Genomic DNA, 27,384 nt, shown 5'->3' with positions numbered 1-27,384 from the left:
CACACACACAGAGGTCACACAAGTTATTGGGGAAGACAACGAAGCTGAGGAAACAGGGAAGGGAGGAGTGGGGCGGCCCTCTGGACAATCAGGGAGACCTCGATCCTGCCCCTTCCTCCCCTTATGCCGCCCCCTCAACAGCCTCCACCACAAAGTCTTGGCTGCCTTCCGCTCTGGCTCACAAATCCCAGGTCTCCACTCATTAGCCTCTGTTCCGCTGGTCCGTTTCTGGCCTTGTAACTCTAAGACCATCCTGTGTGTGGCCTCACTATGATTGTCCCTCAGCCTTCTCCGGCGCTCCAGCACAATCCTGGTTGCAGTCCACATCCATGTTCTTCCGTATCCCTCTGTCTCCATGCCTGTCTTTCTCCATCCTGCGGGCCTCTCTGCTTGTCCTCCCTCTATACCACTGCCTTTCTCTCCTCTGCGTTTCATCCTTGTCTCAATCTATATATCCCTCTTTCTCTGTCCCCACTACAGGGTCTGTCCCCCTTTCTTTCGGTCTCCTCTCCAGACCCACGTCCCCTTCCTGTCCCTATCCCACGTTCTATCACTTGTCTCTTTCTCGTCCTTGCCTCCATCCCCCCCCCCTCACTCCAGGGCAGCCTCTGCAGTCCTCGCAGGGATAGGACCTAGCTGGGGGCGGGGCTGAGGGGCCAGATCGGAATAATTTGGTTATCGGAGAGAATTGAATTAACTTCTTCACACCAGCACCGCCGAGTCTGCCTCCCTAGCTTCCACAGGGCCGCAGGTGGGAGGCCCAGGGACGAGGTCGGGACCCTCCTGCTGGGCATGATGTGTCTGGGCCAGATTGGGGTAGGATAAGGGACTCTCGGGATGGGGTCCCGTGCAGCCCCTTCTGCTACTCGGGAGCCCTAAGAGGGAGACAGGAGCCCTTTAGGGTGGGGGGGGGGCCCGGGGCGGCCAGGGGCGGGGTCTGGGCCGCTGAGGCCCCGCCCCGCGGAGTTCGCCCCGCCCCGCCCCCTCCTCGGGGTCCTGCGCGTTAAAAGGCGCGCGGGCTGGCCACACTGCACTTGCGTTGCACCCGGGCAGAGTGCGGGCTGCGACGGGACGGGCGGACTCTCGGGTGCTCAGAGCCGGTCTCAGGTCCTCTGCGCCTGGAGCTCGAATCCCCCATTCCGAACTCCACCAAACCCGGGACCCCGACCCCGACCCGGCCGGCCCGGCCCCCGCCCCCGCCCCCTCGGGCCAATGGACTACTCCTACCTCAATTCGTACGACTCGTGCGTGGCGGCCATGGAGGCGTCCGCCTACGGCGACTTCGGCGCCTGCAGCCAGCCTGGCGGCTTCCAATACAGTCCCCTGCGGCCTGCCTTCCCCGCCGCGGGGCCACCTTGCCCCGCGCTCGGCTCCTCCAACTGTGCGCTTGGCGCCCTACGCGACCACCAGCCAGCGCCCTACTCGGCAGGTGAGCGCAGTCCCGTCCCAACCCTACCTCCAAATCCCACGGAACTCCCACTCCCTGCCCTACTCTGTAAGTGAATGTGACTGTACCCACAAGCCGCCCCCTACCATGCCCCTGGCTGGACCCTCCAATGTACTTTGAGAACCCCAGTAACGGGAGTTTCTTCTTGGCAGGGATGAGCTGCACCCTCTTGTCCCCTTTTCTCCGTGCCAAATCCCTACCCTGTGCTTTTCGAATCAAAGAAACAGGTCCAGTCCTGGGTCTTTAGTTAGGCCCTCCCCTTCCCATCTACAAAGGCGACCACCGAACCTCTCCATCCCCCATATCCTCGTATCCTCGGAATGGACTTGAAGCTCAGTCCGGTCAACTCTCATCCTTGCCACCTGTGTCCTAGATGATGCCACCCTCAGCAAAGAACCCTGCTGCAGCTGAGCTGTATAGATGGGGCCCTTTCTAGAGCCCTTAGACCTGTCCTGCTTGGGCCTAAATCTACGGCACCACCAAAAACCGGTTCCCAAAGGCACAGAAAAGAAAGGAGCCTCTATCATTGAGCCACTTTCCTTTCTACGTTCTCCCGAACCTGGACTAGCTACAGCCCAACAAAACCCAGGGGCAGATCCTCCACCTTCATTCAAGTCCTTTGATCCAAGCAAGTCCCTGTGCCAACCCTCAACATCACTTAGCCTTTCAGGCATCCCTAGCCCTTCTGTTAAGAGTCTCAGCCTGCCCCACCCGGTTCCTCATCCCTTATCTCTTGGCCTCCTGGGAAGATCATGGAACCCAAAAGGAGGACTGTGACTTGATGGGAAAATAAGTACTTGAATTTAGGGAAATAGGAGCCAAAATGGGGGTGGGAAGATTCCTGGACTGGACAAGGATGGGGATTGCAGAAATGGGAACAGGAAATAGGGAGATAGACTCCCGAGAAAGGGATTTATGAGACTGTGGGTGGGATAAGGTGGAGAGAAACGGACGGGAGAGAAATGGGCGCACAGAGTGGGAGACAGATAAGAACCAGATGGTGGGAACACGAATTATGGAGGAGAGGGAGCAAAAGAGTTGGAAAAAAAGATAAGCCGGAGGGAGATAAAAATGGAGTGTTGGAGACAAGGGTTTGGAAGATGAGACAAAGAAGGTGATTGAGGAACCCCAAGAAAAATATGGAGATTTAAACCAGAAATTTGGAGATGCATGGGGTAAGGGGCTGGGATAGGATTTAGAGGAGATGGGACACAGAGAAGGCGACTGGGTGGGAAAAAGGGGGCGAGGAAAATAGAACAATTTGGATAGGAGGGAATAAGAAAACAGTGACCCAGAAGGGGAAAGTTGAAGGGAGATTCAGATGGAGGAAGATGAAGATGAAAAAGAGGAGGAGAAGAATGACTATCCAGGAATGAGAGGCAGAACTGAGGAAATAAAGATTAGGAAGGAGAGAGACGGAAACAGTACACAGCAGAGCCAGCGGTGGCGTAGACCCAGCAGGAGCGTCTCAAGGCCCAGGACTGGATAGCAGCGAGACTTTGGTGCTGATGAGATCTAGCAGACATAGCCGGCTCATGTGATCAGAGAACAGGACCTGAAGTCCCGTAGGGAGGGTGCCAGAGGAGAAACACCACCGTGGAGGTGGGATGGCTTGGCAGAAGGTGGAGGGGATATGGACATTGAACCCTTGATTGGGGTTTCTGGCTTGTTTCAGGGAACGTTTAAGCCCCAGGTCTCCCAAATGATTCGCCTTTTGGACACTGGCTGGAGACTGTTGAGGACCAAATAGCCAAGAGAGAGGGGTTGTATGCGATTTCCACTAGGGCAGGATACAGGATCTGGGGGACTGAGATCAGCTTCTCACGCACTCCCTTTTATTGCCCCTGCCTTCCTCGCACGCACCTCCGCAGTGCCCTACAAGTTCTTCCCGGAGCCGTCGGGCCTGCATGAGAAACGCAAGCAGCGGCGTATCCGCACAACGTTCACAAGTGCGCAGCTCAAGGAGTTGGAGCGCGTCTTCGCCGAGACCCACTACCCCGACATTTACACACGCGAGGAACTGGCGCTCAAGATCGACCTCACTGAGGCTCGCGTGCAGGTGCGTGGATGCATACACGTGCTGTGCACGCGTTTGCTAGAGGAGGGTACAGCTTGCAACCCAAGTCAGTTCAGTTGTGGCTGAACAACCAGGAGAAGCAGCCGGATCCGGACTTGGGCTCTCAAAGACCGGAACTGGGTAGCTTCAATTTGCTTCCTACATTTTCGCGTGTCCCGTCCCATCCCAATCCGTCCCGTACCACCACCACCACCCCGCTAAATCGGAGGTTGGGGATTTTTACTCTGAAGCCAGGAAGCAAGACGACCGGGTTGACAGGGTACTGACGGTAGACGGTAGGATCAGGCCAATCAGTACTTCTAGATGACGGACCCAGCATCTCAATTTGGACTCCTGAGTCAGTAAAGTTTAAGTTTGGGGCGGCTGCAGGGAGGACAAGAGAGGCCTGGGTATGCAAATTCCAACTGGCCCTTTTTGACATCGGCACCTTGTACAAAAGGCTCCCTAGGGCCCCGACCCACTCTTCACTATCATAGGATGCTCCAGGTGAATGCCCAGCTTCCTAAAAAGTATGCCTAGGGTCATAAGACTGACAGCAGAGTCCCCTCCAGGAGACCAAAATACAAGGAGGTAGAGGGCTCTTCTGGTGAGCAGATCATAAGACAAAAAACCTAAGGGCCTGGAGGAAGGGACTCCAGAAGCGGAAGAAAGGACCGGGCGCCAAGGGAGTGGTGGAGGGCGGGGCGGAAGGCTGTGGACCTCCGACTGGTTGTGATCCTCGACCTATCCTTTCTGGACCGTGGTCTTACAGGCGCCTAGCGGCCCGGGGGCTGAAGTGCTCCCTGTGATCATCCTCTGGGTTTGATTGGCCCCTGTGCCCACAGGTCTGGTTCCAGAACCGCCGGGCCAAGTTCCGCAAACAGGAGCGTGCGGCCAGCGCCAAAGGCGCGGCGGGAGCGACAGGAGCCAAGAAGGGTGAAGCGCGCTGCTCTTCTGAGGACGACGACTCCAAGGAGTCCACGTGCAGTCCCACGCCCGACAGCACCGCGTCGTTGCCGCCGCCGCCCGCACCCAGTCTGGCCAGCCCGCGCCTGAGCCCCAGCCCTCTACCCGCCGCGCTGGGCTCCGGGCCCGGGCCCCAGCCACTCAAGGGGGCGTTGTGGGCGGGGGTAGGGGGCGGCGGGGGTGGCGGGCCCGGCGCGGGAGCAGCAGAGCTGCTTAAGGCTTGGCAGCCAGCGGAGCCCGGCCCCGGGCCCTTTTCTGGAGTTCTGTCTTCTTTTCACCGAAAGCCCGGCCCCACCCTGAAGACAAACCTCTTCTAGCCGCGGGCGTTTGGAGGCACCCAGCCTGCCCCAACAGACACCCCTACCCTACTGGACCCCGACAGTCCCTCCCTATCCCGGCCGCCTGCCTGGAAAACTCCCAGTCGTCCCCACTTTCCAGTGGCTGATCCCTAGATGTGGCCTCCCCTTCGTTGTAAAACAAGCCAGGGTCACTCGTCCTTACCCACCTACACCCAGCGGAGGAGTACGCACACAGGGATTCCCCCTTCCAGGGTGCCCAGAAGCCCTTTCTACCTTGGCTTTCTTCGGAACCGGGATCAAATTACACCTGTCCCTCATACAGTGCCCAATCTTAAAGGATCTTAAAAAGCCTATTTGGCAGTTCCTACTTTCCAGCTACCTGGGCCAGCCACTCCTTAAAATCAGCAACCTGAAGGGTCCCTAGCCAGTCTGGTGCAGAGGATAGACACACACTACAGAAGGGCTGTCCGGGAATGGAACAAAGTGGTTTTCCTTTTCCCTTAGTTTTTCTTTCTTTGAAAAAACTTGTTATTTATTAAGGTGGTTTTGCTCAATCCAAATAAAACTTAATTTATTGAAGACACCAAACTGGCAACTTTTCCAAGTTCCCCAGATGGGATAAACTGTTGGCAAAAACCTGCCCCACCCCCAATGCAGTGACAACCATGGAGGCTCCCTCCTTCTCTACCACAGACTGCCACGTGTTCCCTGGGCCAGGGCAAGACAGACCAGAGGTGCAGCCAGAAGTACGCAAATTCGCATTTAAGGCCGAGGTCCTGCCCCACCCCAATAAAATTAATGTGCCCACCCTCCCCAAAACCCACACAGAAAAACTTAAATAAACCCAGCCCAGTTCTGGGCTCTTCCTTCATTTCCGGACGAAGTCCCCAGAGTAGGAGTTGCAGGGAAGAACTTCCCCTGCGGTTCAGGTCCGAGGGAGGGAAGTGGGAACATCGGTGGAAGTGGGGAACAGGATGTGCCCAACTGCACCCCATGAACCACCCTGAGGCTGGAGGTGTCCACATCGGAGTAGCCAGCGTGCTTCATTATCCCCACAGGCTACTAAACTCCCCGATCCCGGCCCTAAAAGCTTGACGGGGAGCACTTTGTCCTAATTAGAGCATCCCAAACAATTGGGCAGTAGGGAACACTGGTCCCCAATAAATAGACACAGGTGCACTGTCACACCCCCGCAAACTTTTTAACCCCTGGTTGCATATGCCCTTCCCAAACGGGAAAGAACTCTCTGCTTTTGCAGCTTGGCAGCATCTCTATCACTTGCTGAGCTGCAGGGTGTCCAGAAGAAGGCGCTTGTGAGCAGGATCCTGCACCCCAGCTTCCTCCAGGTCTTCCTCAGTGATATCACTGCAGGAGTTAAGAGAAGTTGGGAGATGGGAGAGGAGGTCCTAGCGCCCCCGCAATCCCACCCTTGAGGCCAGACACCCCACCCTATCCACCTCCAGCCCCGCCCCCACCTGAGAAACTCCAGGTCGTCCCAGCCATTGTGCACCAGGCCCTCCTCATAGCGTTCCAAACCGATGGCCCGCAGCCAGGCACCCATGCCCGCCTCTCCCAGCCCGCTGGCCCGCCCGCCCTGCGGGCACGGAGCCTGAGGGAATACAGCATGTTAGGGGGAGAACTAAGGGTGGCTCCTCACAGAAACACATGCAAACAGTCACATTCTACCCATGCTCTAAGGAGAAAGGCAAGGAATGAAGCTGGTCCATGTGCCCCCCCCCCAAAAGGCCCATTATCCAGCTACAAGCAAAGGGAGCTGTGAACACCAGTGAGTTGAGTGACAGGATGAACACTGCCCACCAGGTACACACAGCCAGCTAGCTCTGGTCTACACACCTCCTCTGCCAAGTCTTCCTGGATGCTCTCTCGGATGCAGGGTGGAGGGAAGCTGAGGGGACGGCCGTAGTCGGAGGGCCCTCGAGGAGGCTGCAATTCCAAGGGGCTGGGGAGCAGTGCTGAGCGTCCAGGCCCAGGAGCATAATCTACCTCACTGAGTGTTTTGGCCATCTGCAGTACTGAGCAAGACCGGTCATCCCCGCTTGCAACTTCCCCCAAAAAAGTACTGGCAGGTGAGGTGCCTGGGGGTAGTGGTGGCCTCGGATGGGCCTTGGGAGGTGGTGGACCACGGGCCTCACCAACGCTTCGGCCCCTGACCACTGGCACCGACAAAGGATCCAGGCTAGGAGGCAGGAAGATGGCTGAGTCCGGCAGTGGTGGAGGTGGGAAATCTGGAGGAGGCAGTGTGCCCCCAGAATCCTCATCCGATGAGCTTCCCTCTCCCCCACGAGCAGTCCGGTGGCGCCCAAGCTGTGGAGCAGGCACTGTGATGGCCACTTTGTTCTTGGTGGCAGGTGGGACAGGGGCCCTGGCAAGTGAAGGTGGCTCCAGGGGCAGCAGCTGATGGGGGACCCCTTCCAGGACATAGTAGGCAGGGTTATTGAAGCTGTTCTTGGGTGGAGGAGCTGCCACGCCTTCCAGCTCAGCTGTCCCCTCTGGCTTCAACCTAGTTTGGGAGCAGGAAAACTTTCAGGACCCAAAGTGAAGACAATGAGGTACAGGGGAGGGAGCTGGGGAAAAGCGACCAGGGTCCTGGTCCTAGACTTGCACTTGACCTTGAGTAGTCACTGGCTCACTCTGAGCTCTTGATTTCCTGATCCCTAAGATGGGAGGGTGAGTGTGGAAGGCAAAGCCCTAACCAACCCTCCTCACTTGCTCATTCTCAAATCTTTTATGCTTTTATGACTGAAACTTGAGTGGAAATGGGTGGAATGGGTGATAAAAGCATCTGGTAAGGGTGACCAAAGAGATCAGAAAGCCTCCAGGAACAGGTGAGCACCCTCCTGCAGAATCCTACCCAGGTTCAGGTTGGCGTTTTACCTGCTAGTTCCCCATTAGACAAACCCTCACGATTTAGCCCAGGTTAACCTCAAATTCTCAATCCTCCTGCCTTAGTCTTTCTCGGTTCCGAGAGTGGTGTATGCCAAGATGCCCAGGTCCAGGACATTGCTATGTGGGAGGAAGTCTCCAGGCCCATTAGGTTTGGAACTTATTAAACTTTCTTATCCACATCCTCAGAACCTTTGCTAATACTTATGAACACAGCACAAACTAACAGAAACTAAGAAGAGCCCAGGAAGAAGCATTTGTCAGATTTGGCAATGAACCATTTCCAGTGGGATCTTCCGTTAAGTACAGCCTCGTAGCGTGGACTCAGAAATCTCAGGATGAGCTGGGGCCTTCTCCAAACAACTTCAGGCTTTGTCTGTTTTTGTTTCTTTTGGTTGTTGCATTCATTTGTAGCTGAAAATGACTGTGAACGCCTAATCCTCCTGCCCCATCTCCAAACACTGAGATTATAGGCACAGCAATGGACTACAGCAGCATCAGGGGATAGCAAGCTTCTCCTCTCACCTGGGGTTCAAGGGCTCCTCTCTAGGGGCCGCTCGGGGAGGGGCCGGGGGCCTGCCAGTTGGTGGTGGCTTTTCAGGCTCTTCAAATAACTTGGAGAGTGGATAGGAGGCCTCTGTGGAAGCTGGCTTGCGGCTCCCAGATCTGCCGGGAGGACAGAGAAGGAAGAGGATATGGAGCTGCCAGGAGCTCCCAAGTGTCCGTGTGATACTCGGCATAACCCTAGCTCACCTGTGTTCCTGGCTGCCTCGGGACACTGAAGGAACCTTGCTTTTGGCTCCTGTTTCATCCTTATCAATGCTGATCCATTCTGGGAAAACATAGAGAAGGGAAACGTAGCAAGGACTTGGGGACCTGGGTCCTAAGAATAGTAACGGCCACTGGGAGGATCTAGTCCCTTCCCAGCTGACCCTCGGGGCAGACCCACTCAGTCATAGCTGCAGAACCTTCGAGTACCACAAGACTCCAGCATGCTGCCACCCTGGGTCTACCCCTCCTACACCTGGCCCACACCACCACCTCGCATGCCCCACACCCTGCCCAATGGAGCCCCCACCATAGAGCCGCTCACGGGTGCCCAAGCGCTCTGTGGGCACCCGCACCTTCATGGAGCCACGGATGTTGCCTGTCTCCTCTCCGCGGTGGGACAGGAAGGTCAGGAACTGCTGGGCCGTGCTGCCGATCATGGATTTGAGTGCGACCACACACTCTCCTGAGGAGGAGATACAACACACCAACAAATTGCCAGGCGTTTCTAAGGCGCTACCTGGTTCCTGTACCCCTGGGTACCTCCTGTCCCTCACCATAGGATTCATAGCCATCCATGGACTTGACTGTGAGCAGGAGATGCTGGTCCTGCAGGTACTCGATGTCAGCCAGAATTGGCTTAAGCTGAGGAACAGAGAGGCCCAGTGAGGAGCTGTGCCCTAAACACCCACCATGCCCTTCCCACAGCAATCGGGGCCCCACTCACCCCTTGCCCTAAGGCTTGTTCATGCTCACTCTTAAAGACACAGCCCTGCATGGCCTTTAATATCATTTAACATCACTTTAATTAATTTTCTGTGCCATCAATGGACAGTACTAGACATTTATCAAAGGTTCAGAACGTATTTGTTAAACAAATGAATAAACAATCTACAACTTGGTCCCACAGCTCCCAAAGATGCAACTGTCTATCCTTATTTGTGTCCGAAAGCATACACACACCCGCTAGGCCTTGCTCTACGTCTTACTCTCTGTACCTCTCTATCTACAAGTCTGGGCCCTTCCTACAGCCTCACCGTGGGCAGCTGGCGGGAGGACCACTGCACTTTGAGGAAATTGATGTTGTCACTGCTCTGAGCGTCATTCTCGAAGCTCTTCTTGTACTCTGGGGTGAAGGTGGGAGGACCCAGCTGAAGGGCTGACCACTCTGAGCAGCCTTCGGCATCCCACTCTCTTGGCCCACAGCTAGTAATGGCCCCCTCTGACCTTCCAAGCAGGTAGAATAGAACTCAATGAAGAACTTGGTGCGGCTGGCTGTCTTCACAATGGCCTCAATGCTCTCAAACTCAATGTAGGCCTGGTCTGAGGTCTTAGAGAGCCCTGAGGAAGCAAAGGAAGAACTGTAAGCAAAAGGGTCAGGATACTGAGCTTAGGACAGAAAATGAGGGGCCCTGGCAGATCAGACAATAAGGCAAAAAGCAGTCTCCCAGTCCTAAGCCAATAGAGAGATCTACAAACCCAAACCCAGGGCAAAAAGGCATGTGAAGCATGAAAAGTTCATGCCAGAGGGTATGGGGACCACAGTGCCAACACGACACCACACCTGCAGGCATACTTAGAGCATATGTGTGACAGATACAAACACAGCCTCACACATCATAGGTTCAGAAACACTCCTGCCCTCACACAAACATACCGAAATACGTGATGATCAAGCCCATCACATCCCTAGGCCCTCCCACACATCCCCACATCAGGACAGGTACCTTTCTTGGAGATGAACTGGGAAGTAACTCCAACCTCAAATGTTCCAAACACAGGAGAATGGTCGCTGGTGACGATGTCATCAGTGCAACCTATTCAAGGGGACAGGAATAGGGGCTCAAGAGAACTATTCTTGGTCTCTGTACCACTTCCCAAAAGAGGGCTGAGGCAGGACAGTGACCACCAGTGCCTCCCATCATCCTTGTCCAAGGCTCTGACCATAGGAATTGCACATGATGTGGGTTTCAGGATAGGATTTCCATAGAATCCGGTCACACCACGAAGGCACATTGGTCCGAACCTGTAACAGAAGTGGCAATGTAGTTAGCCCCCGACAGCTGTGAATTGCAATATGGGTTCCACCCAGAGCTGACAAAACCCTACTCCTCTTCTACTACTGAACCCAGCACCTGCCTTCTTCCTTGGATTCCCAAAATAGCCAACATCACCCACAAAGGCCTCAGGGAAGCCACATAAGCTGAAGTAGTAATTGCAAGACCCAGATCTTTGACGTCTCATCTCCTAACTCCTGGAAAGCAGAGGGAGGGGTCCCCCAATCTATATTTTTCACTCACCCCCGTTGGCTTCTGCTTGTGCCAAGCATATGTGTCCCTGGAGCCCCGCTCATAACGGTAGGTGGGTGGGAAAGATATCTCCTCCTCGCCTAAAGAGAGCAGAGGGCACATGAGGTCCATGGCTCCAAGGACCCGGGAGTATTTCAAGCCGCAGGGTCATCACTGACCACCACCAGGCCCTCACTCACTGAATCGAAGGAAGACCTTGTGCTTCTCCCGCTCCAGGTTGAGCTGGTCCACCCTGAGCAGGGGCTCAAACTCTCTCCTACTAATGTAGTTCAGGATCTCCTGGGGTGCAGATACAAACGCCAGAGGCTTGCCTCTCAAGGAGAACCATGCAAGCCTCCCTCCCAATGCCCTCCTTTACAGCCACCCTCTGGGCCCTGCTGGCACCTGGATATCCATGTCTAGGCGGTAGTTAAGGTCCCCAAACCAGAAGAGATGAGTGAATCGCAGAGAGATGTCAAAGGCACTAAGCTGCCGATCACCCAACGAGAGCAGGCGCAGAATGTCTAGGTAGTTCTGGTTACGCCTACAGTAGAGGGCAAGGCAGATATCCAGAATCAGAAAGGAGGCAGTTGGGGTCAGGGATGGGCAGGGTTGAGGGTCCCTACAGATGGAGAAAGTAGAGAGGGACAAGGCCACGGTCAGGCATAGACAAGAGGGGTCCTGAGAAGATAGGAGGTCTCTGGGAACAGGAACGAGAGAAGTCAAAGTCTGGGCAATGGGAAAAGGGTTTCGGGAAACAGGAGGATAAGAAAAGAGATATGAGAAAAGTCTCTCACCGGGTCGTCTTCTCATTTCCTGAGGTGAGATGGCAGTTCACGAAGCCAAATGAAGTGCCATTGAACATGAAGGAAACACCCACAGCTCCCTTGTTCCCTGTCAGGACAAGAAAAAGAAGGCTGAAGAGGGACCACATAAAGAGGAATCCCAACTGTCCTCTATCCCTCCAAACAGCAGTCAGCATCCTTCCTTCCCAGAACAGACAGACACGTATGAGCACACACACCTTCACTAGGAGTCTCCCTTGGGGCTGGGAGAGATTTAGAATGAGAACATACAAAGTTCAAAGTGTCTCATATGAGAGAAAACTGAAACCAGGCAGAAGGGGGAACCCTGAAAAGGACCCTAGCGCCCACTCCTGCTCACCCAGGGTGTTGGCGATGCCGGTCTTCACACTGGAAGTGCTGACGTGGCTGATGCGGTTCTCGTGCTCTGGCTTGACCAGCACTGCCACCTTGATGTTCCACAGTGACTGCATGGCAATCTACGGGAAGAACGGGGGTGATGCTTGCCCAAGTCAAGGTCTCTGGCTGCATTCCGAGGCCTATCATCTACACTGTAAACAAGAACAGCATCTCTTCCCATGGCATGAATAACTCATAAAATTCAACTTTAGTCTCCCAAAGGAAACATTAGGACTTTGAGGAAAATTCATGTGAACAGTACTCCCCAGGGCCAGCCAAGAAATCAAACAGAAAACACAGGTCTGTGGGAACACGAGATCAGGAAAGATAGCCCTCTCACCGGGCGGTAGTCCAGATCTGTGAGCTCCTTGAGGCCCCCGCGCAGCAGATCCAGCCACTCTTTGTCACCCACTGAGTTCTCCTGGGTCCCAAAGACATAGATATCATGGGGTATAGTCACTGTGACCTCATCCAGGGCCTTCCCCAGTCCCTTTGATGTGAACCAAGATGTCACGTTTTTTGGAGGTGGTACACTTCCTGGAGGGGGGGCAGCAAGAATTAGAGGAGTGTGGGTCATGCCCCAGTCCCAGGCCAGCCTCCTCCCCGACTATAACCCCGGGCCTGACCCATGTTCCAGGTGCCTATGAAGACAGAGATCATGTCTGGCTCATCCTGCTTGGAATGCTTGTTCTTCATGAGCTGCAGAAGCTGGCAGAAGGCTTCCCGCTTCTGGGGGCAGGGGGAACACAGCAGCCAGTCAGGGGCAGTATGCACCCACCAGTCCCTTCCACGGGGACGCCCCGATTTGTGGCAGGTATCCTGAGTTCTTCCCACCACACACACACTATGAAGACACTAGCAATTGCTTCCTGAATACTGATCAAAAATGAGTATTTGAATCCAACCTCGGGCTACCTACTGTCAATACACGCCCTACCAAAAGCAACAGGCCCGTACCTCATATTCCAGTAGGAGATATCCTCTGGAGACTCCAGTAGCCCCCAATACCCTGGCACAGGCAGCAACTCACCCGGGCACTGACAAAGATGAAGTCCTTGCGCTGGGTCCGATCTTTCTCCTTTTCAAACACAACACCCAACTTGTTCTGCACGCGCTGGGATTTAATGAGCTGGCGGACTGGGGGAATGAAAGAGGAGTCACACAAACCTGTGCCATCAAGCTGCCCACCTCTCCCAACTCTGCCTCTAGCTCACTTCGGTCATGTGTGAAGGTCGTCCAGTCCTCCTGGGAGTCCCGCTGTCTCCTCAGCAGCACTAGCCTCCCACCCTCCACATCCACGCTCAGTGTAAACTTCTGGGACTTCCCAATCTTGGTCAGATCACCCAGTGTCACATCTAGCTTCACCTGTAAGACAGGAATGGAAAGGCTGCCGACAAGACCTTAGACGGATGGTGCCCCCTTCGCCTCCAGCGCTGTGTGGCCCCACCTGCCACGTACCTCAAAGGCCTGCACAGGGATGGTCTTGGCCTTTCGTGTGGGAGGCTGCAGTGGAGCAGGGGGTGCTGTGGAGCTCATGTCCTGCAGTGCCTTTAGGGCCTGGAGGGGTAGGGAAAGGTGAGGTAAGGAGACGTGCTGACGATGTACAGTGCAGGGCCCAGGATGCTGGGTAAGTGTCTGCAGGGGCAAGTAAGGGCAAGCCAGTCCACCTTCTTCTGGATGCCTGACAGGAAGTCCTTCAGCACAGACAGCTTCAGCACAAGGCTCTCCAACTCTTGCTCTCCAGTCTGTGGTAAGCTCTGAGGGGAGAAAAACAAGGGTTGTAGACAAAGTTCCTAAGCAGAAGGCCCGTGTGCAGCTCCAAGGTATGCCCCACCTCCTGGAGGCCTCCCTCCAGTCCCACCTGCTGCTGCAGAAGGCGAGTCACCATGGGCGAGCTCTGCTGGTCAAACACCTTTGACAGGATCTCCAGACCTGACAGGACCTTGTCTACTTCACTAGGGGAGACACAGAAGTCAGACTCTGTACCCTGACCGTCACTCAGGGAACATGGCACTGAGCGTAGCATTTCCACATTCAATACCTGTGCAGCCTTCGGCATGAGGTGACAAGGGTACGGGTCAGGTGGGGCAAATTGCTGGCTCCGCCTCGTACAGCCTCCAGGTCCAGCCCGTAGCTGCCCTTCAGATACTCATGTGACACAGTGCTGAGCCCATTGGGGGTGCTTCCAGGAGAGACAAGAGTCAGAGGAGGTCCTCCTGACTGCCAAAGCACCCCTGCTCCATCCAGCACATCAAGTACTGGAGGCAGCTAGAGGGGAATATGCCAGAGTTTCTGTCTCTGGAACTGAGATGGGATGGGGTTCCAGAAGGGGGGCTTGGACAGTCAAATGGGGAAACAATTCTCAGAGAAGGGACTTCCTGCTCTCAGCAGAGGGGACTGGGAGGGTCTTACCTCTCAGCTGCTGGAGTTGCAGGAGTCTCAGGGGGTTGCAGGGGGCTGCTGGGCCCAACAGGAGCAGAAATGCTCGTAGAGCCAGAGCGTGGGGGCAGTGGGGGCTTCTCATCCTCCACATCTGTGGACAGGAAACAGTGGGACAGCAGTTGAGACCATGTTATATGACAGGAATATGCCAGGGCTGTCAGAGACGTCCACAGACAAGAAGACATGGTCAGGGAGTGTGGGCCATCAAAGAGGTAGGGATGGGAAGAAACAGGGAGAGTCAGGCCTGGCAAGGAGAGGATTTTCTTTTCTTCTTTGCAAGCATGTGGATACATGTTAGCGCGCGAGCGTGCGTGCGTGCGTGTGTGTGTGTGTGTGTGTGTGTGTGTGTGTGTGTGTGTGTAGGCTTAAGACTGATGTTGAGCCAGGCGGTGGTGGCGCACGCCTTTAATCCCAGCACTCGGGAGGCAGAGGCAGGTGGATCTCTGTGAGTTCGAGACCAGCCTGGTCTATAGAGCTAGTTCCAGGACAGGCTCCAAAGCCACAGAGAAACCCTGTCTTGAAAAACCAAAAAAAAAAAAAAAAAAAAAAAAAAAGACTGATGTTGAGTGGCTTCCTCCATCACACTTCACTTTATTTATAAACTGAAGGATTCCCTGCCCAAGGCTACCACACCTTCCCACCTTTTATGTGGGTTCTGGGGATCTGAACCCCACTCTCATCCCGATACCCACTGAGCCACCTCCCCAGTCCAAGGGATTTCTCCAGCTGCAGGAGGAGCAATACCTGAGGCATCCCGGTCATCGGGCGGGTCTGGCTCTCTCTCCCCCTCCACGGGCAGCAGCAGAGCACAGACAAGACCCTGGTTGGGTTGGGCGTACAGCCCTATCAGCTCACCCAGGGTCTGGAATCGGCGCACAGGGACACCCTGTGAGGTCTGAAGCAACAAGGATGGCAGTGTCAGCCAGCAGGTCCCCAAACCTGAGGCTAAACCAAAATTAGAGGTCACGGGTCTGAGCTCCTACCTGCACAGCCAGGAAGTCCTCTCCGTCTGGCAGAATGCGGTATGTGTGCACATGCTTTTGATACCTAGTGCAAAGCAGGGACCAGAACCTGTCATCCCCAGGCTGGAGTCTGAATAGCAACGATTTCTTCTCCTTCTTCCTACTTACTCCTGTCACTAGGCTCAGCCTCTGGCCCTCAGCTTGGGTTCTCTAAAACCACTTGTCCAGGCTGCACAGGGTTAAGGACGGTGCAGCCAACTTACACCCTCCTAGTACTGTCAGCAGGAGCAGGACTAACCAGGCCCCCTCCCCACTCTCAGACCTACACAGCCTCCACACCCACCCACGGCAGGGCCTGAGGAGCAACAGGCAGCTAGCTCTTTTGTGGCCTCTACAGCTGTCTAAACAGCTCCTCTGGGCTGTGGTAGCAGTCTGGGCCCCCCGCCAGAGTAAAAGTCCTCAGAAGCCTGGTTAGCGCCTATCTGCATGCATGGGCAATGTGCTAACACACATGTAAGGCTCTGTCTGTTTATGCTGGTCTCTGGCTCCACTGGAGCTGGATTGCCAGGGGCAGTTTTACAGGGGATTGTGGGGGCATCAACCTAGGGCTTTGGTTTCTGTTTTTCTCAAGCATCAGAAAACTGGAATGACCCAAAGGGGATCCCTACGGAAGACTCAGCTTCTAGAAACCCCAAGCCAAGAGGGGTGCTGACAGATGGCGGCAGCAGCTGAGCAGGTAACAGCTGAGCCAGACACATACTAAGTGGGGGATGGAAGGCTTCTCTGGCCTCCACACCTCAAAGAGGTACTGGGGTCTCTGTCCATGCTGGGCAGAAGCAGGTGCAAGCTCCAGAGAGGACCAAACACCACAAGGTCATTTTCTCTCTAAAGCTAGCCTACCTGAGTTAGGGGAGTCACTTGGTGGTGTCTGGAGCTGTGTTTATAACAATAATAGCACCCTAGTAGCCAAACCCTGACTGTGTTATGCACCCCACACTTCGTATTCACACTGTAATATTTCCATTTTCAAGATGAGAAAACTGGGGTTCAAAAGGAAAAATTATTTGCTCAAGGTCCTAGAACAAACAAAAGGCAATACTACTGGCTAGTACCTAAAACCAGGGCAGGGCAGAAGCCAGTTTGTCTGCAGGGCAGGGGTGTGCCTTGAATGTTATTTGTGTACACGTGATGTGTATATAGGTAAGCATGGATTTGAGAAGCCTAAGAAATCCGCCCACTTCTGTTCCCTTCTGCCAGGCTCCTGAGTGCTATCCCTCCTCCACACACAAAACCCCTACATCCCCAAATGCCTTCTCCTGACAATGGAACCAGGATCTCTCTTCATTGGGACAATAGTTCCTCAACCAGACAAGGGCCGCAGCTGTCCCCTCCCACTCGGACAGCTGATCCAGCACCTGCCCCTGTCCCCTCCCTAATTAAGGGATCTGTTTAGAGGTGGCTAGGAGGAAGGACTCTTGAGATTTTCTTGGGCAAAAGATATCTGGCTTTCGTCTCTCCACACTGAGTGGGCCTCTGACTTTGCAAAAGCTGAGATTTACAGGACCCCTCACTCAGCAGGTCAACTGTCTTGGCCAGAGTCCTCAGTGTCTGCACTACTAGCCGTTGGAACCCCATAATCCTTTGTTGTCTTAGTTACTGCCAGATATGTAGCAGCATCTCTGCTTCTATCCACCAAATACCCACAGCCCCATCCCAAGTGTGACAATCAAAAATGGTCCCTGTGGGCTGGGCCAGTGTATTCCCAAAGATGTGGGGGTAGACGGTGTGGGGAGGACAGAGGAAGTGTTCTCACAAGATCTTAACACAGCAGTGCCTGACGCTTCCTACAGAGGCCACTCAGTGTTGAACTGTGGAGCAGGGAGTAGTTTTTAGCCCTTGGGAGGCAGAGGCAGGTGGGTATCTGAGTTCAAGGTCAGCTGGTCTACAAAGTGAGGACAGCCAAGGCTACACAGAGAAACCTTGTCTCAAAAGAAAAAAAAAAAAAAAAACACTGCAAAACAGAAAACACACACAGCTACCAGGTACAGGCCCACTAAACAGCCTGCCAAGTCTAGCTTACACTCAGCACTCATTCATGGCCAATTAACTAGAGCTCAATCCAAAGCCAAGACTCACTCATTGATTCCTGAAATGAAAGTGCCTTCCATACAGCTTCACGCTGCTGCCTCCCCAAGTCCTCTCAACACCCACTATTCCACCCTACCCCAGAACCATATACAGCCGCAAACTCCTAAGGAATTGCTGGGCATCCAAACACTGATCCCTCTGCCCCCTACTGCCTACCACTAAGTGTTTTTAAAAGAACTGCACGCACGTGAAACAAGCATTCTTTCCCCCGTGCATCTGAGGCACGGGCAGTCTAAGCCACAGACTGCCAGCAGTTCTTCCTATCACACCCACCCTGGGCTTAAGAACTCTGGCCTCAGGCTCCAGAAACTGCTCTCAGACTGCAGGAAGTGCTTCCCTGTCTCCTTCCTCCACCCAGCAAGAAAGTCAAGGTCTCCTCTCGGGTGGAGGCGGGGCTGCCGCCCCACAGCTCCAGTCTCCCCACTACCACGATTACCACCACCAAGGAACACTCCGGCACAACCCGCCCTACTCACAGGACGCAGAGTGCGAAGGCCCCCGCCACGCTCTCGCTGTCTCGCACCAGGAAGCTGCCATCGCGGCCCGCCCGAGCCAGCAGCTCCTCCGCCGCAGCGCGGCTCAAGTCGCGGTGATACCAGGCAGGGGCCGGGCTTCCCAGCGCGCCCCCGGGGCCCGGCGCCCCACACACCGAGGCCATGGCCCGCCTAGGGCTCAGCGCCGCCGATGCCTGCCGCCCCGCGCCATCCGCCCGGGAAAGCTTGGAGTCGAGGCTGGGGCCGTGCCCGGGTCCCGGGCCTGAGGATCCACCAGCCGGAGCGAGCCCGAGATCGGGGCTCCACGCCTGGCCGCACCGGCCGCCTCGAACTCAGCGCAGCCGCCGCCGCCAGCAGCGCCGGCCCCAACTTGAAGAGAAAGAAAGAAAAGTTTGTTCAGAGGCGGCGGGGGAGGGGCAGGAGCGACGCTAGGAGCCGGCCGGTCCCCTCCCCCTCTACTCGGCCGAGGGCCCAGGCCGCCCCTGCCCCCAACCTCTCAGCAAGGACGATGCCCCCACAAGTCTTACAGGGCTCGCACCTCCCCAAACCCCGCAATTATCTTGTCCCCCACCTCAAGAAGATCCAGTTCCCCGGACCCAGTCCGGGACAATTTGAGAGTCCCAGATCTCGCCGGTGAATTAAACCCTTCCAACTATTCGCAATGAGATGACCCTTAATCCCTATAAAAGTCTGATTCTACTACACGTCCTTTCTACTCGGCACCCCCCAGCTTTGCGGAATCAGGGTTCTCAAAGGAAGGCACCGGGATGAATCTCTCCAACAAATATCCCTATCATCTATGCGTACAAGTTTCCCCAACTCTTGTGGGGGATCACGATCAGAGCCCCTTCCACCTGAACCCCTAAACTCCGGTCCCTGACACATCCCACAAGACCCCATCCAAGGAGATCCGATTACACACGCACACGCACGCGGTCCAATATCCTCAAGTTCCACACGCACGGGTCCCCGCAGGCCCTCCAAGCCTGGCAGAGCCCTTCCCCCATCCCCGCCAAGTTCCCTGGCACCACGCCCCACACCCGCAGTCCTAGACCTGGGGTACCCCTCCAGACCATCTAGAAAAAAGTTCCCTCAAGTCCCAGTGCCTCGGCCGCCTCGCACAGGCCGCACCTCTGGGGCGACTCGGGTGACTCCTAGCCGGGGAAAGCCGTCCCGGACTCCCCGAGGCCACTTAAGATGGCCATCCGCCGCCACCGCGCACCCCGCGCCTTCCGCCCCGCCCGAGCCCCGCCCCCGGAGCCCGGACTGCCCCGCCTCGCCCGCCCGCGTCCGGGTCCCCGCGCCGCGCGCCCGCAGAGTGACCTCGGGCCGCTCTCGGGTCTCCCCGCGTCCCGGCTTCCCGCTCCCGACTGGGGTAGCGTTCCGAGGGCGGACTCGTGGAGGCTCTGCCTGTAAAGCTCGGGCCTGGCCCGCTGCGGGCGCTCCCGGACGGCGGCTATTTTTATTATTAATTAAGGAGTAAAAAAGGTGACAGCTGTGTAAACTGTAAAGCGCGACTGGGGACTGAACGGTATTATTAGCACCGCCCCCGCCCCGGCTACTCCCTCCGAGTCAACAAACTTGCGACTCGGCCGGCCAGGTGCGAGCGGGAAGCTCCGGAGACCCTGGTCGCCGCGACCTCCCATCCTCCCACCCCTGGGGCGGAAAGGGGGAGCGGCGGGAGAAGATGGGGCGAAACCCAAACGGGGCTCTAGCCCGCCCCATTTTCCCCCTAAAAAAAGACCTGGACGGTGGCGGAGTCTCCCGGGATTTCTCTTCCTGCCCCGCCCCTCTGCCCCCTAGTTCCTTAAAGGCGCAGGCCTCCAGCCGTTCGACTTCAGCCTCCAACTCCCGGGACACTGCCTGAGCATCCCTTTAATCTAGGAGAGTACTTTCGCTTTGGTAAGTTGAACCTGTTGACCCAGCCTGGGGTCAGCCCTGTGGAGTTTCCTCTGTTTCGAAGGTGTGTTGGCTGAACCCAGCCTGGAACAAAGCGTGGACGACGTGAAGAGGAGGTCTGTGGGGGCCTTCCTGACCAGATTACTACAATAGCAGAGATCCTCTACCCACCTACCTGTTTCTCTGGTCCTGCCAGGGCTTAAATAAAAACACTCATCCTCCAGTCTGTATCCAACTCCTCCTGCCCCTTTTCCCGTGAGGAACGTAGGTGTGCCTCCTGTCAGGGGCACCCTGGTGTTAACGGCCAGAGAGCTAGACTATGGATCTGCAATTTAGGCTCTAGCCCCAACAACTGGTGTATTGGTCTCATACCTGTACCTCACAGAGGGTAACTGTCGTAGGGATGTGGAGTTAGAGAAGTTCCCAAGGGAGGAAGAGAGGGCTCAACAGGCCCAGAAATCAACTCAAGCTCAGATCCTGGAGGTGTGCAATGACTCAGCAAACAGGGGTCTTACTGTCTCAGGAGGCAGAAGCACCATCCCTACCTATCTCTCCCTACTCTATCTCTTACACGTTATAAGCAGCTTTCTTGGTCTAGAGTTTCAGCCACCCAAGTCTACATGGGAGATCCGGCCTCAAAGAAGGAAAGAACAAGGAGGAAGAGAAAAAAGCTGTAACAACCCTCCAAAATCAATATCTACAGCCCCGCAAGAACAGGCTGCTAAAGATTGGGTCTTTGGGATGAGACGGCTTAGCGGGTAAAGCTGCTTTTGCCAAATCAGAAGTTGAACTGAATCCCAGGGACCCACATGTTGGAAGGAGAGGGCTCCTGCATGTTGTCCTGACTTTACAGCTGTGTCAAGACACCCATGCAGCCACACACACGTGCACACCCCCCGAATAAATACAAATGTAATTTAAACACAGGACAGAGCTGCTCCTGCCTCAGGGAAGCCTGGAAAGGGTTTCTACCTTCAGCATCATCTGCAGGACACAGCACTGGGCAAATGCAAACTCGCATTTCCTCTGTATCCTCAGTCGGGTTCCTAATGGACTCTTCCTCTTCCGAGGGGCCCAGGCCCAGTCTATCTACATCATGTAGGCAGTGTGAAGTTTTCCCCCTTTCTATTTCCAGTTTTCCCATTGTAAGCTGAGTAGCGAGATAAGCAGACACATGGTGGGGTATGGGGAATGTGATTTTATTTTTGTTGGAGGCAGTATCTCTCTCTCTTTAAATTTATTTATTATGTATACAGGGTTCTGCCTGCATATATGTCTGCAGGCCAGAAGAGGGCATCAGACCCCATTACAGATGGTTGTGAGCCACCATGTGGTGGCTGGGAATTGAACTCAGGACCTCTGGAAGAGCAACCAGTGCTCTTAACCTTTGAGCCATCTCTCCAGCCTGGAGACGGTGTTTCTTATATCCCATATTGTCCTCAAATTCTCCATGTAGACAACGATGAGACTGAGCTTCTTATCCTCCTACCTTCTTCTCCCAAGTGCTGGGATTGCAGGCCTATGCCAACACCCTTTAGGATAGAACCTAGAGCTTCTGAATGCGAGACAAACACTCTTCCAACTGAGTTACAGTCTCAGCCCACGAAGGGATAATGTTTGGGAACTATATAAATAAGAAATCCTGGATCTGCCTCTCACTTGGGGCCCCAGAAACAACTAGATTCCTACAGACTACTAATGCTTAGACACTTAGTTCATCCACCTTCTGGGAGGAGGGCACTAACTACAAGCTTTTATATGGTGACAAGGGCATTCAAACACTCTATTTGCTCTGACCCCAAAGGATCTGTCCCCGCCCACCCACGAACTCACAATGACTACAGTTTATTAGACCTAGATGTGCCGCAGATTTATTAGAAATGACTGTTTAGGAAGCCGGAGCCCCATCGTGGAGCAGGAACTGGAGGCAGAGGAGTGAGGTGGAGCAGGCTTAGGACTTCCTCTTTCTTGATAGAGAAGACTGACCTCAGCCAAGGAGCCAGAATGACAGCACTGGGGCCAGGCTGGGCACAAGAGGCACCACTGACTGGGGAGCAGCCCCAGCTGACACAAGGGAAGCATAGAATGCAGCCACCTCCTCATTGGGATTGCCCTGGGCTGGGTCGAACCACATCTGAATGCAGCGGCGGCTCCCTCGGCTGTAGTTGCTGACCTTGTAGGAGTGGCTCCAGAGACCCTCACACAGGCTGGCTGGTGTGGGGAAGTACTGCTGAAAGGTGAGGCAGGCTGCAGAGGCCGGGCACTTGTTAATGCCTGCAGGCAGAACCATGGTGGACACAGGCCTTCAGCCCTAGGGTCAAAACTCACCCCAGGAATCTTTAATCTCCCTTTTCCAAACCCTAACTCCATCTGACCCCGTGGCCCTCACCTGAGGTCCAGTCCCAGCCTTTATGCCAGTCCATCTTGCAGGTAAATGAGGTGCGGCAGGCCTCCCACCACTCCTGACAGTCCTCTCTGCACAAGGGAACACCCAGGAAGCGCTCTTTACGCCAGCTCTGGTCCACCTGGGTAGAGGGGATGTTGGCAGCTATAGCTGTAAAGAAACTGAGCCCAAGGGCGCCCTCCTGACCCATTACCTGCTGAATCCAAGGCCCCAGGTTGGGGGAGCACTCATACAGACAGGTGTCTTGGATGAAGTGCCGCTTGCAGGCAGGGGTCATCTTGCCACAGTGATCCCAGTTGAAGTTGTACAGACGGGAGTTGTCTTTGTGTATCTCCTGGCTGGTGTTGACTGAGCAGCAGGCGTTTTCCTTCCATGGCCTACACTAGTTGGGAAAACGCAGGGCTGAGTCTCTGTACCTGCTCTGTATTCCATGTCAGCGTCCAGCCGTGTTTCCCTTGGTCCTCACTTCCTTGCCCTAGATAGGCTGTTCTGTGAACACTGACCAGAGGCCCCTCTCTCTTACCTTCAGGAGTCCCCTTCTCTAGGGAGATTCGGTTGCCACAATACGATGACAAAGCTAGAGGAGCTTTGTCTTTGAGATAATAGTTCTCATTTATATAGCGCCGCACACTCTATAAAAACTCTTTTCAAAAAAACAAAGCTGGGTGGTGTTGGCTCACACCTTTAATCCCAGCACTCGGGAGACAGAGGCAGGCGGATCTCTGTGAGTTTGAGACCAGCCTGGTCTACAAGAGCTAGTTCCAGGACAGGCTCCAAAACCACAGAGAAACCCTGTCTCAAACAAACAAACAAACAAAAAAAAACAAAAAGCTATGGAGAAACCCTGTCTCGAAAATCCAAAAAATAATAATAATAAAAAATAAATAAAAATAAAGGACCTACATGACCGAGAGAACTGACTCCTGCAAGTAGTCCTTTGACCTCCTCACATGTGCTATGCATGTATGTGTGCTTCCATGAGCAAGCATGTGTGTATGACACACACACATAGTAAATACATGTAATAAAGGTTGAATATCACATTCTGTGCTCTTATGAGTTTTTTACAATTTTTTTAAATTTCATGTGTGTGCCTACATGTATGAATGAGCAAATCAGAAGAGGGCATCAAATCTTCCGGAACTGGAGTTATAGGTAGTTGTGAGCTGCCTTGTGCATGCTGGGAATTACATTCTTCAGTCCAGTCCTCCTCAGCAGCAGTAAGTACTCTTAACTGCTGAGTCATCTCTCCAGTCCTGTGTTCAATACTATATAGAATAGATACAGATATATAGATACACATCAATACTATTATACATATTCTAATCTGTATTAGTATATACTAATAATAAAACAATTACTATATATAAATATTAACATATAATCCTGGCATAGACATAGCAATCAATAATAAAATGAACTGTCAAAATAAATAAATATAAATAAGGTTTTGGGGTGTTTTTTGCTTGCTTGTTTTTTTTAATTTTTTTTTAATTTTTATTTATTTATCATGTATACAATATTCTGTCTGTGTATATGCCTGCAGGCCAGAAGAGGGCACCAGACCTCGTTACAGATGGTTGTGAGCCACCATGTGGTTGCTGGGAATTGAACTCAGGACCTTTGGAAGAGCAGGCAATGCTCTTAACCTCTGAGCCATCTCTCCAGCCCGCTTGCTTGTTTTTGAGGCAAGGTCTCACTCTACTTTTGGCTGCCTTGGAACTCTGTAGATCATGCTAGCCTTGAACACGTGGAGATCTTCTAGTCTCTGCCTCCTGAGTGTTGGGTTTAAAACTGTGTGCCACCTCACCTGACCATGTTTTTGTATTTGTTTTTAACTTTAAATTTCTTTCCAGAATATAAAAGGGTATTAAATATTTTTATTACAAAAAGGCCACACTGAGTTTCCATCTGTTGGCGTAAATGTTTATAAACGGTGTGGATGGCAGTCCACACCTGTGACTCTCATAGAGGGCCTTCCCATTTCTGTGTTTGGTCCCGCTGGCTACTGAGAGTAGAAACCATCTCTCCCGTGGTTTCTCACCCTCCAGATTTCTAGAGCAGCTCTCCCTAGTCCTCCCCGAACCATGCCATGGGGCTGTGTCTAACTGCTGTGGGTCTGTGTGCTTCCATGGACTCTGATTATCATTGCATGGCCTCTAGGTAGAGGCTCTAAAGAGCGGTGTATCATGGCCACCACCTCGCCGCTTTCCCGGCTCCACCACATCACCTCCAACCATCCCCAGCAGTCCAGCAGCAGCTCAGAGTGTGTGTTGTGGGGGGTGGTCTGGCTGCTCACCCCCTCCCCGCGACTTCCTCCTCCCTGACGACACCACACTCATCAGAACCTGGTCATGCAGCTTGTCTTCCGGGCCCGGCCTTGTCTTGTGGTGCTTGGCATCCATGCAAGTGTTGAGCAGGTCTGCTCTGTCCCGGGCACTGCATGTGGTGGCTATGCAGACCAAAAGCAGCACTGGTGTCTGTTTGTAGGCCATGTCTTTCTGTCTGTGCAGAGAGAGCTATGGTTAGGGAGACCTAGACACCCCCTTGTTCCCTGTGGGTGTTTCATTCCTTCCCTGCCTCAGACTCTCTGTCCCAACAGTAAAAGATAAGGTCAGACCCTGCTCCTTTAGCCCTTAGACCCTGAGGCTCCCTAAGCCTGGAACAAAGATCAGCAAGAATGCTCTCTGACCCCGTGGGACAGGAGGTTTATAAAAGGAGCTGGGCTTCCCAGGCTGGAAGAAATGTGATGTCCTCGTCTTCTTTCCGGACTCTTTGACATGTAGTTCGATGTTCAGGTCCCTGACTGCTTGCTACCTTGAGAAGGGCCAGGACACACAGATGCTTCATCCTGTCACAAGCAAGTTCTCTGCACTCAGCCTGTATCAGCTAGGTCATCATGTCAGACTAGAAATCCCTGCCGAGTTCTGCAGAGTGGCCATAGGATCAAGTGACAGACCCTGTAGGATGGTGTTTGGTCAGAGGGTCGCTTCCTATTTTCCTTCCCTGTTCTCCAAAAGCCCTGCACCCTAGCCTGACCCAGCTTCTGCGGCAAATGCACCAGACCCTTGCTAAGCTCTCAAAGAAAACACACAGAACAAATTCAGCTGCAATTGGTGGGACATACCTATAATTTTCATATATTGAAGAGGGGGATGAGGCAGAGGAATTGTGGGGTTTAGGTCAGTCTGGGCTACATAGTGATAATTCCCCCACTCCAAAGAGCTGAGGGATAATATAAAAGTCTCTCTTGGGGCTGACAAGATGAAATAATATGTATGAATGACTTGAATTCAATCCCTGTGATAGCAGGAAAGAACTGACTCCCCACATGTATATGTCCTCAAACACATTCAATCAATCAATAAATGTGAGGCATTTTTAAAGATTTGGATTTTAAAAACGCATACATGCATACACACGTGCATACTTACATAAATATCCCCTTGTTAGAGCAACTAAACTAACACTCGGGGGAAGAACCTGGGGAACACGATGATCCCTTCTCTGCTCCCTCCCACCTTCACCTCACCCTGGCAGATCTTCTCCTTCAGGGCTCCCTCTGTGGAGCACCTAAGCCCCTCCCCCCTCGCCGTCTCAGCACACATTGACCCCTTCTGCGGCTTACCTCCCAAGGCTACATTCAAGGGACAAGTTTTTCCTCCAGTTTCTTCTTTGAGTCATTCACCTTCCTCACAGAAGCCAGAATGATCTATCTCTGTTTTCTTTTTCCTTTCTTTCTCTCAGTCCTCCCTTTCCTGTTTCCTTTCTTGTTTTTTTTTTTTTTTTTTTTTTTTGAATTTTTTCGAGACAGGGTTTCTCTGTAGTTTTTGGTGTCTGTCCTGGAACTAGCTCTTGTAGACCAGGCTGGCCTCGAACTCACAGAGATCCGCCTGCCTCTGCCTCCCGAGTGCTGGGATTAAAGGCGTGCGCCATCACCGCCCGGCTCTTGTTCTTTTTCTTAATAATTTTTTTATGTGCATTGGTGTCTTGCCTGCATGTATGTCTGTGTAAGGGTGTCAGATCCCCTGGAATAGGAGTTACAGACAGGTGTGAGCTGTCGTGCGGGTGCTGGGAATTAAACCTGGGTCCTCTGCAAGATCTGCCAGTGCTCTTAGCCACTGAGCTATCTCTCCAGCCTCTTTTTTTTTTTTTTTTTTTTTTTTTTTTAAGACAGGGTCTCTGTGTGGCCATAGCTGGCCTGGAGCTCACAGAGCTCATCCTTCCACTTCTTTTCTTATTTTATTTTCCTTCCTCTAGAACTAGTCATGGACCCTAGAGCCTTAAAAACACTAGACCAGAGCTCTTCCGCTGAGCTACATTTCCAGGCCAGAGATTTTAGATTTGTTTTTATTTTAATTATAGTAGTCAAGTGTATCTGCGTGTGGATATGCGCATGAGGGTGCAGGTGTCCACAGGGGTGAGAGTGCTCTTTCAGAGAGAGAGAGGTCCCTTCTTTGAACAAACCGCCCAGTCCCCCAATGTCCTTGTCATCCTTCCCACTTGGAAGACCTTACCTGAATGTCCTTGCCTTCTGGGAGCACACATAGGAGTGTCCAAGTTGGCCTGACCCTAGGCTAGCAGCAGCTCAGAGCCTGGGCAGTCCCCACAGTCTTTGTCCGCAGCTGAGCACAGAGGATGAGCGCTTTGGTAAGCACAAAATGAAATATGCCCGCTCATCACTTCTGTTCTTCCTTCTCTTGCAAACCCCACCCTCTTCGGGGCTCCGTGAGATCATCATCTAGTCTTTGCTGTTTTCATTCATCTCTACTTTTGTTCTCCCATTTTGTTTTTTCGAGACAGGGTTTCTCTGTGTAACCGCCCTGGCTATCCTGGAACTCTCTCTGTAGACCAGACCATGCTGGCCTCGAACTCACAGAGATCCGCCTGCCTCTGCTTCCCAAGTGCTGTGATTAAAGGCGTGCATCACCACTACCCGGCCTTTCTTTTTTTATTTATATATGTGCCCCGTGTATGTGGGTACCCACAAAGGACAGAAGACAGCACGAGACCCACTGGAGCTGGGCCACCCTAAACGGAGGTGCGCATAACTGTGGAAGCCTCTCCCAAGCCCCCTTTCTGTAGTTCACACACTCAGCATCCAC

The 27,384-nt window shown here is 53.6% G+C and overlaps 3 protein-coding genes across 8 annotated transcripts; 1 reads left to right on the top strand and 2 right to left on the bottom strand.

Moving 5' to 3' along the window:
* The first annotated feature begins 1,209 nt into the window (after positions 1-1,209).
* Phox2a (paired like homeobox 2A) lies at positions 1,210-5,196 on the top strand. Its single transcript, XM_050122602.1, has 3 exons — positions 1,210-1,429; positions 3,319-3,506; positions 4,349-5,196. Exons 1-3 carry the CDS (start codon positions 1,213-1,215, stop codon positions 4,784-4,786), a joined length of 843 nt encoding a protein of 280 aa, XP_049978559.1. The 5' UTR covers positions 1,210-1,212; the 3' UTR covers positions 4,787-5,196.
* Positions 5,197-5,322: 126 nt separating this feature from the next.
* On the bottom strand, positions 5,323-19,741 carry Inppl1 (inositol polyphosphate phosphatase like 1). 4 transcript variants are annotated; one of them, XM_050122592.1, is made up of 29 exons: positions 19,721-19,741; positions 17,959-18,345; positions 15,356-15,419; positions 15,117-15,267; positions 14,343-14,463; positions 13,972-14,112; positions 13,792-13,885; positions 13,598-13,687; positions 13,389-13,487; positions 13,145-13,295; positions 12,961-13,067; positions 12,557-12,659; positions 12,271-12,467; positions 11,893-12,010; positions 11,526-11,622; positions 11,134-11,272; positions 10,929-11,028; positions 10,741-10,829; positions 10,385-10,466; positions 10,168-10,257; positions 9,668-9,781; positions 9,478-9,566; positions 8,998-9,085; positions 8,751-8,906; positions 8,426-8,504; positions 8,198-8,338; positions 6,623-7,289; positions 6,244-6,377; positions 5,323-6,133 (listed from the first exon to the last, which is right to left on the bottom strand). In XM_050122592.1, the coding sequence occupies exons 2-29, from the start codon at positions 18,138-18,140 to the stop codon at positions 6,043-6,045; spliced, it is 3,774 nt and encodes a 1,257-aa protein (XP_049978549.1). In that variant the 5' UTR covers positions 18,141-18,345; positions 19,721-19,741; the 3' UTR covers positions 5,323-6,042. The 4 variants fall into 4 exon arrangements, with proteins under 4 accessions (XP_049978549.1, XP_049978548.1, XP_049978547.1 ...); XM_050122591.1 differs by lacking the exon at positions 19,721-19,741 and adding an exon at positions 19,300-19,508; XM_050122590.1 differs by lacking the exon at positions 19,721-19,741 and adding an exon at positions 19,108-19,242.
* A 1,243-nt stretch (positions 19,742-20,984) lies between these two features.
* LOC126488841 (folate receptor beta-like) lies at positions 20,985-26,932 on the bottom strand. 3 transcript variants are annotated; one of them, XM_050122596.1, is made up of 5 exons: positions 26,797-26,932; positions 24,628-24,784; positions 22,473-22,661; positions 22,265-22,400; positions 21,076-22,149 (listed from the first exon to the last, which is right to left on the bottom strand). In XM_050122596.1, the coding sequence occupies exons 2-5, from the start codon at positions 24,772-24,774 to the stop codon at positions 21,863-21,865; spliced, it is 759 nt and encodes a 252-aa protein (XP_049978553.1). In that variant the 5' UTR covers positions 24,775-24,784; positions 26,797-26,932; the 3' UTR covers positions 21,076-21,862. The 3 variants fall into 3 exon arrangements, with proteins under 3 accessions (XP_049978552.1, XP_049978551.1, XP_049978553.1); XM_050122595.1 differs by having other exon boundaries at positions 20,985-22,149; positions 22,265-22,661; positions 24,628-24,780; positions 26,797-26,929; XM_050122594.1 differs by having other exon boundaries at positions 21,010-22,149; positions 22,265-22,661.
* Positions 26,933-27,384: the final 452 nt, after the last annotated feature.

This window comes from Alexandromys fortis, unplaced genomic scaffold (assembly GCF_014885135.2).
Source record: "Alexandromys fortis isolate MF-2015 unplaced genomic scaffold, M_Fortis_MF-2015_v1.1 scaffold_209, whole genome shotgun sequence".
Classification (NCBI taxonomy): Eukaryota; Metazoa; Chordata; class Mammalia; order Rodentia; family Cricetidae; genus Alexandromys; species Alexandromys fortis.
Note: the sequence above shows the minus strand (reverse complement) of the source record. Positions and strands in the feature narration are given on the sequence as shown.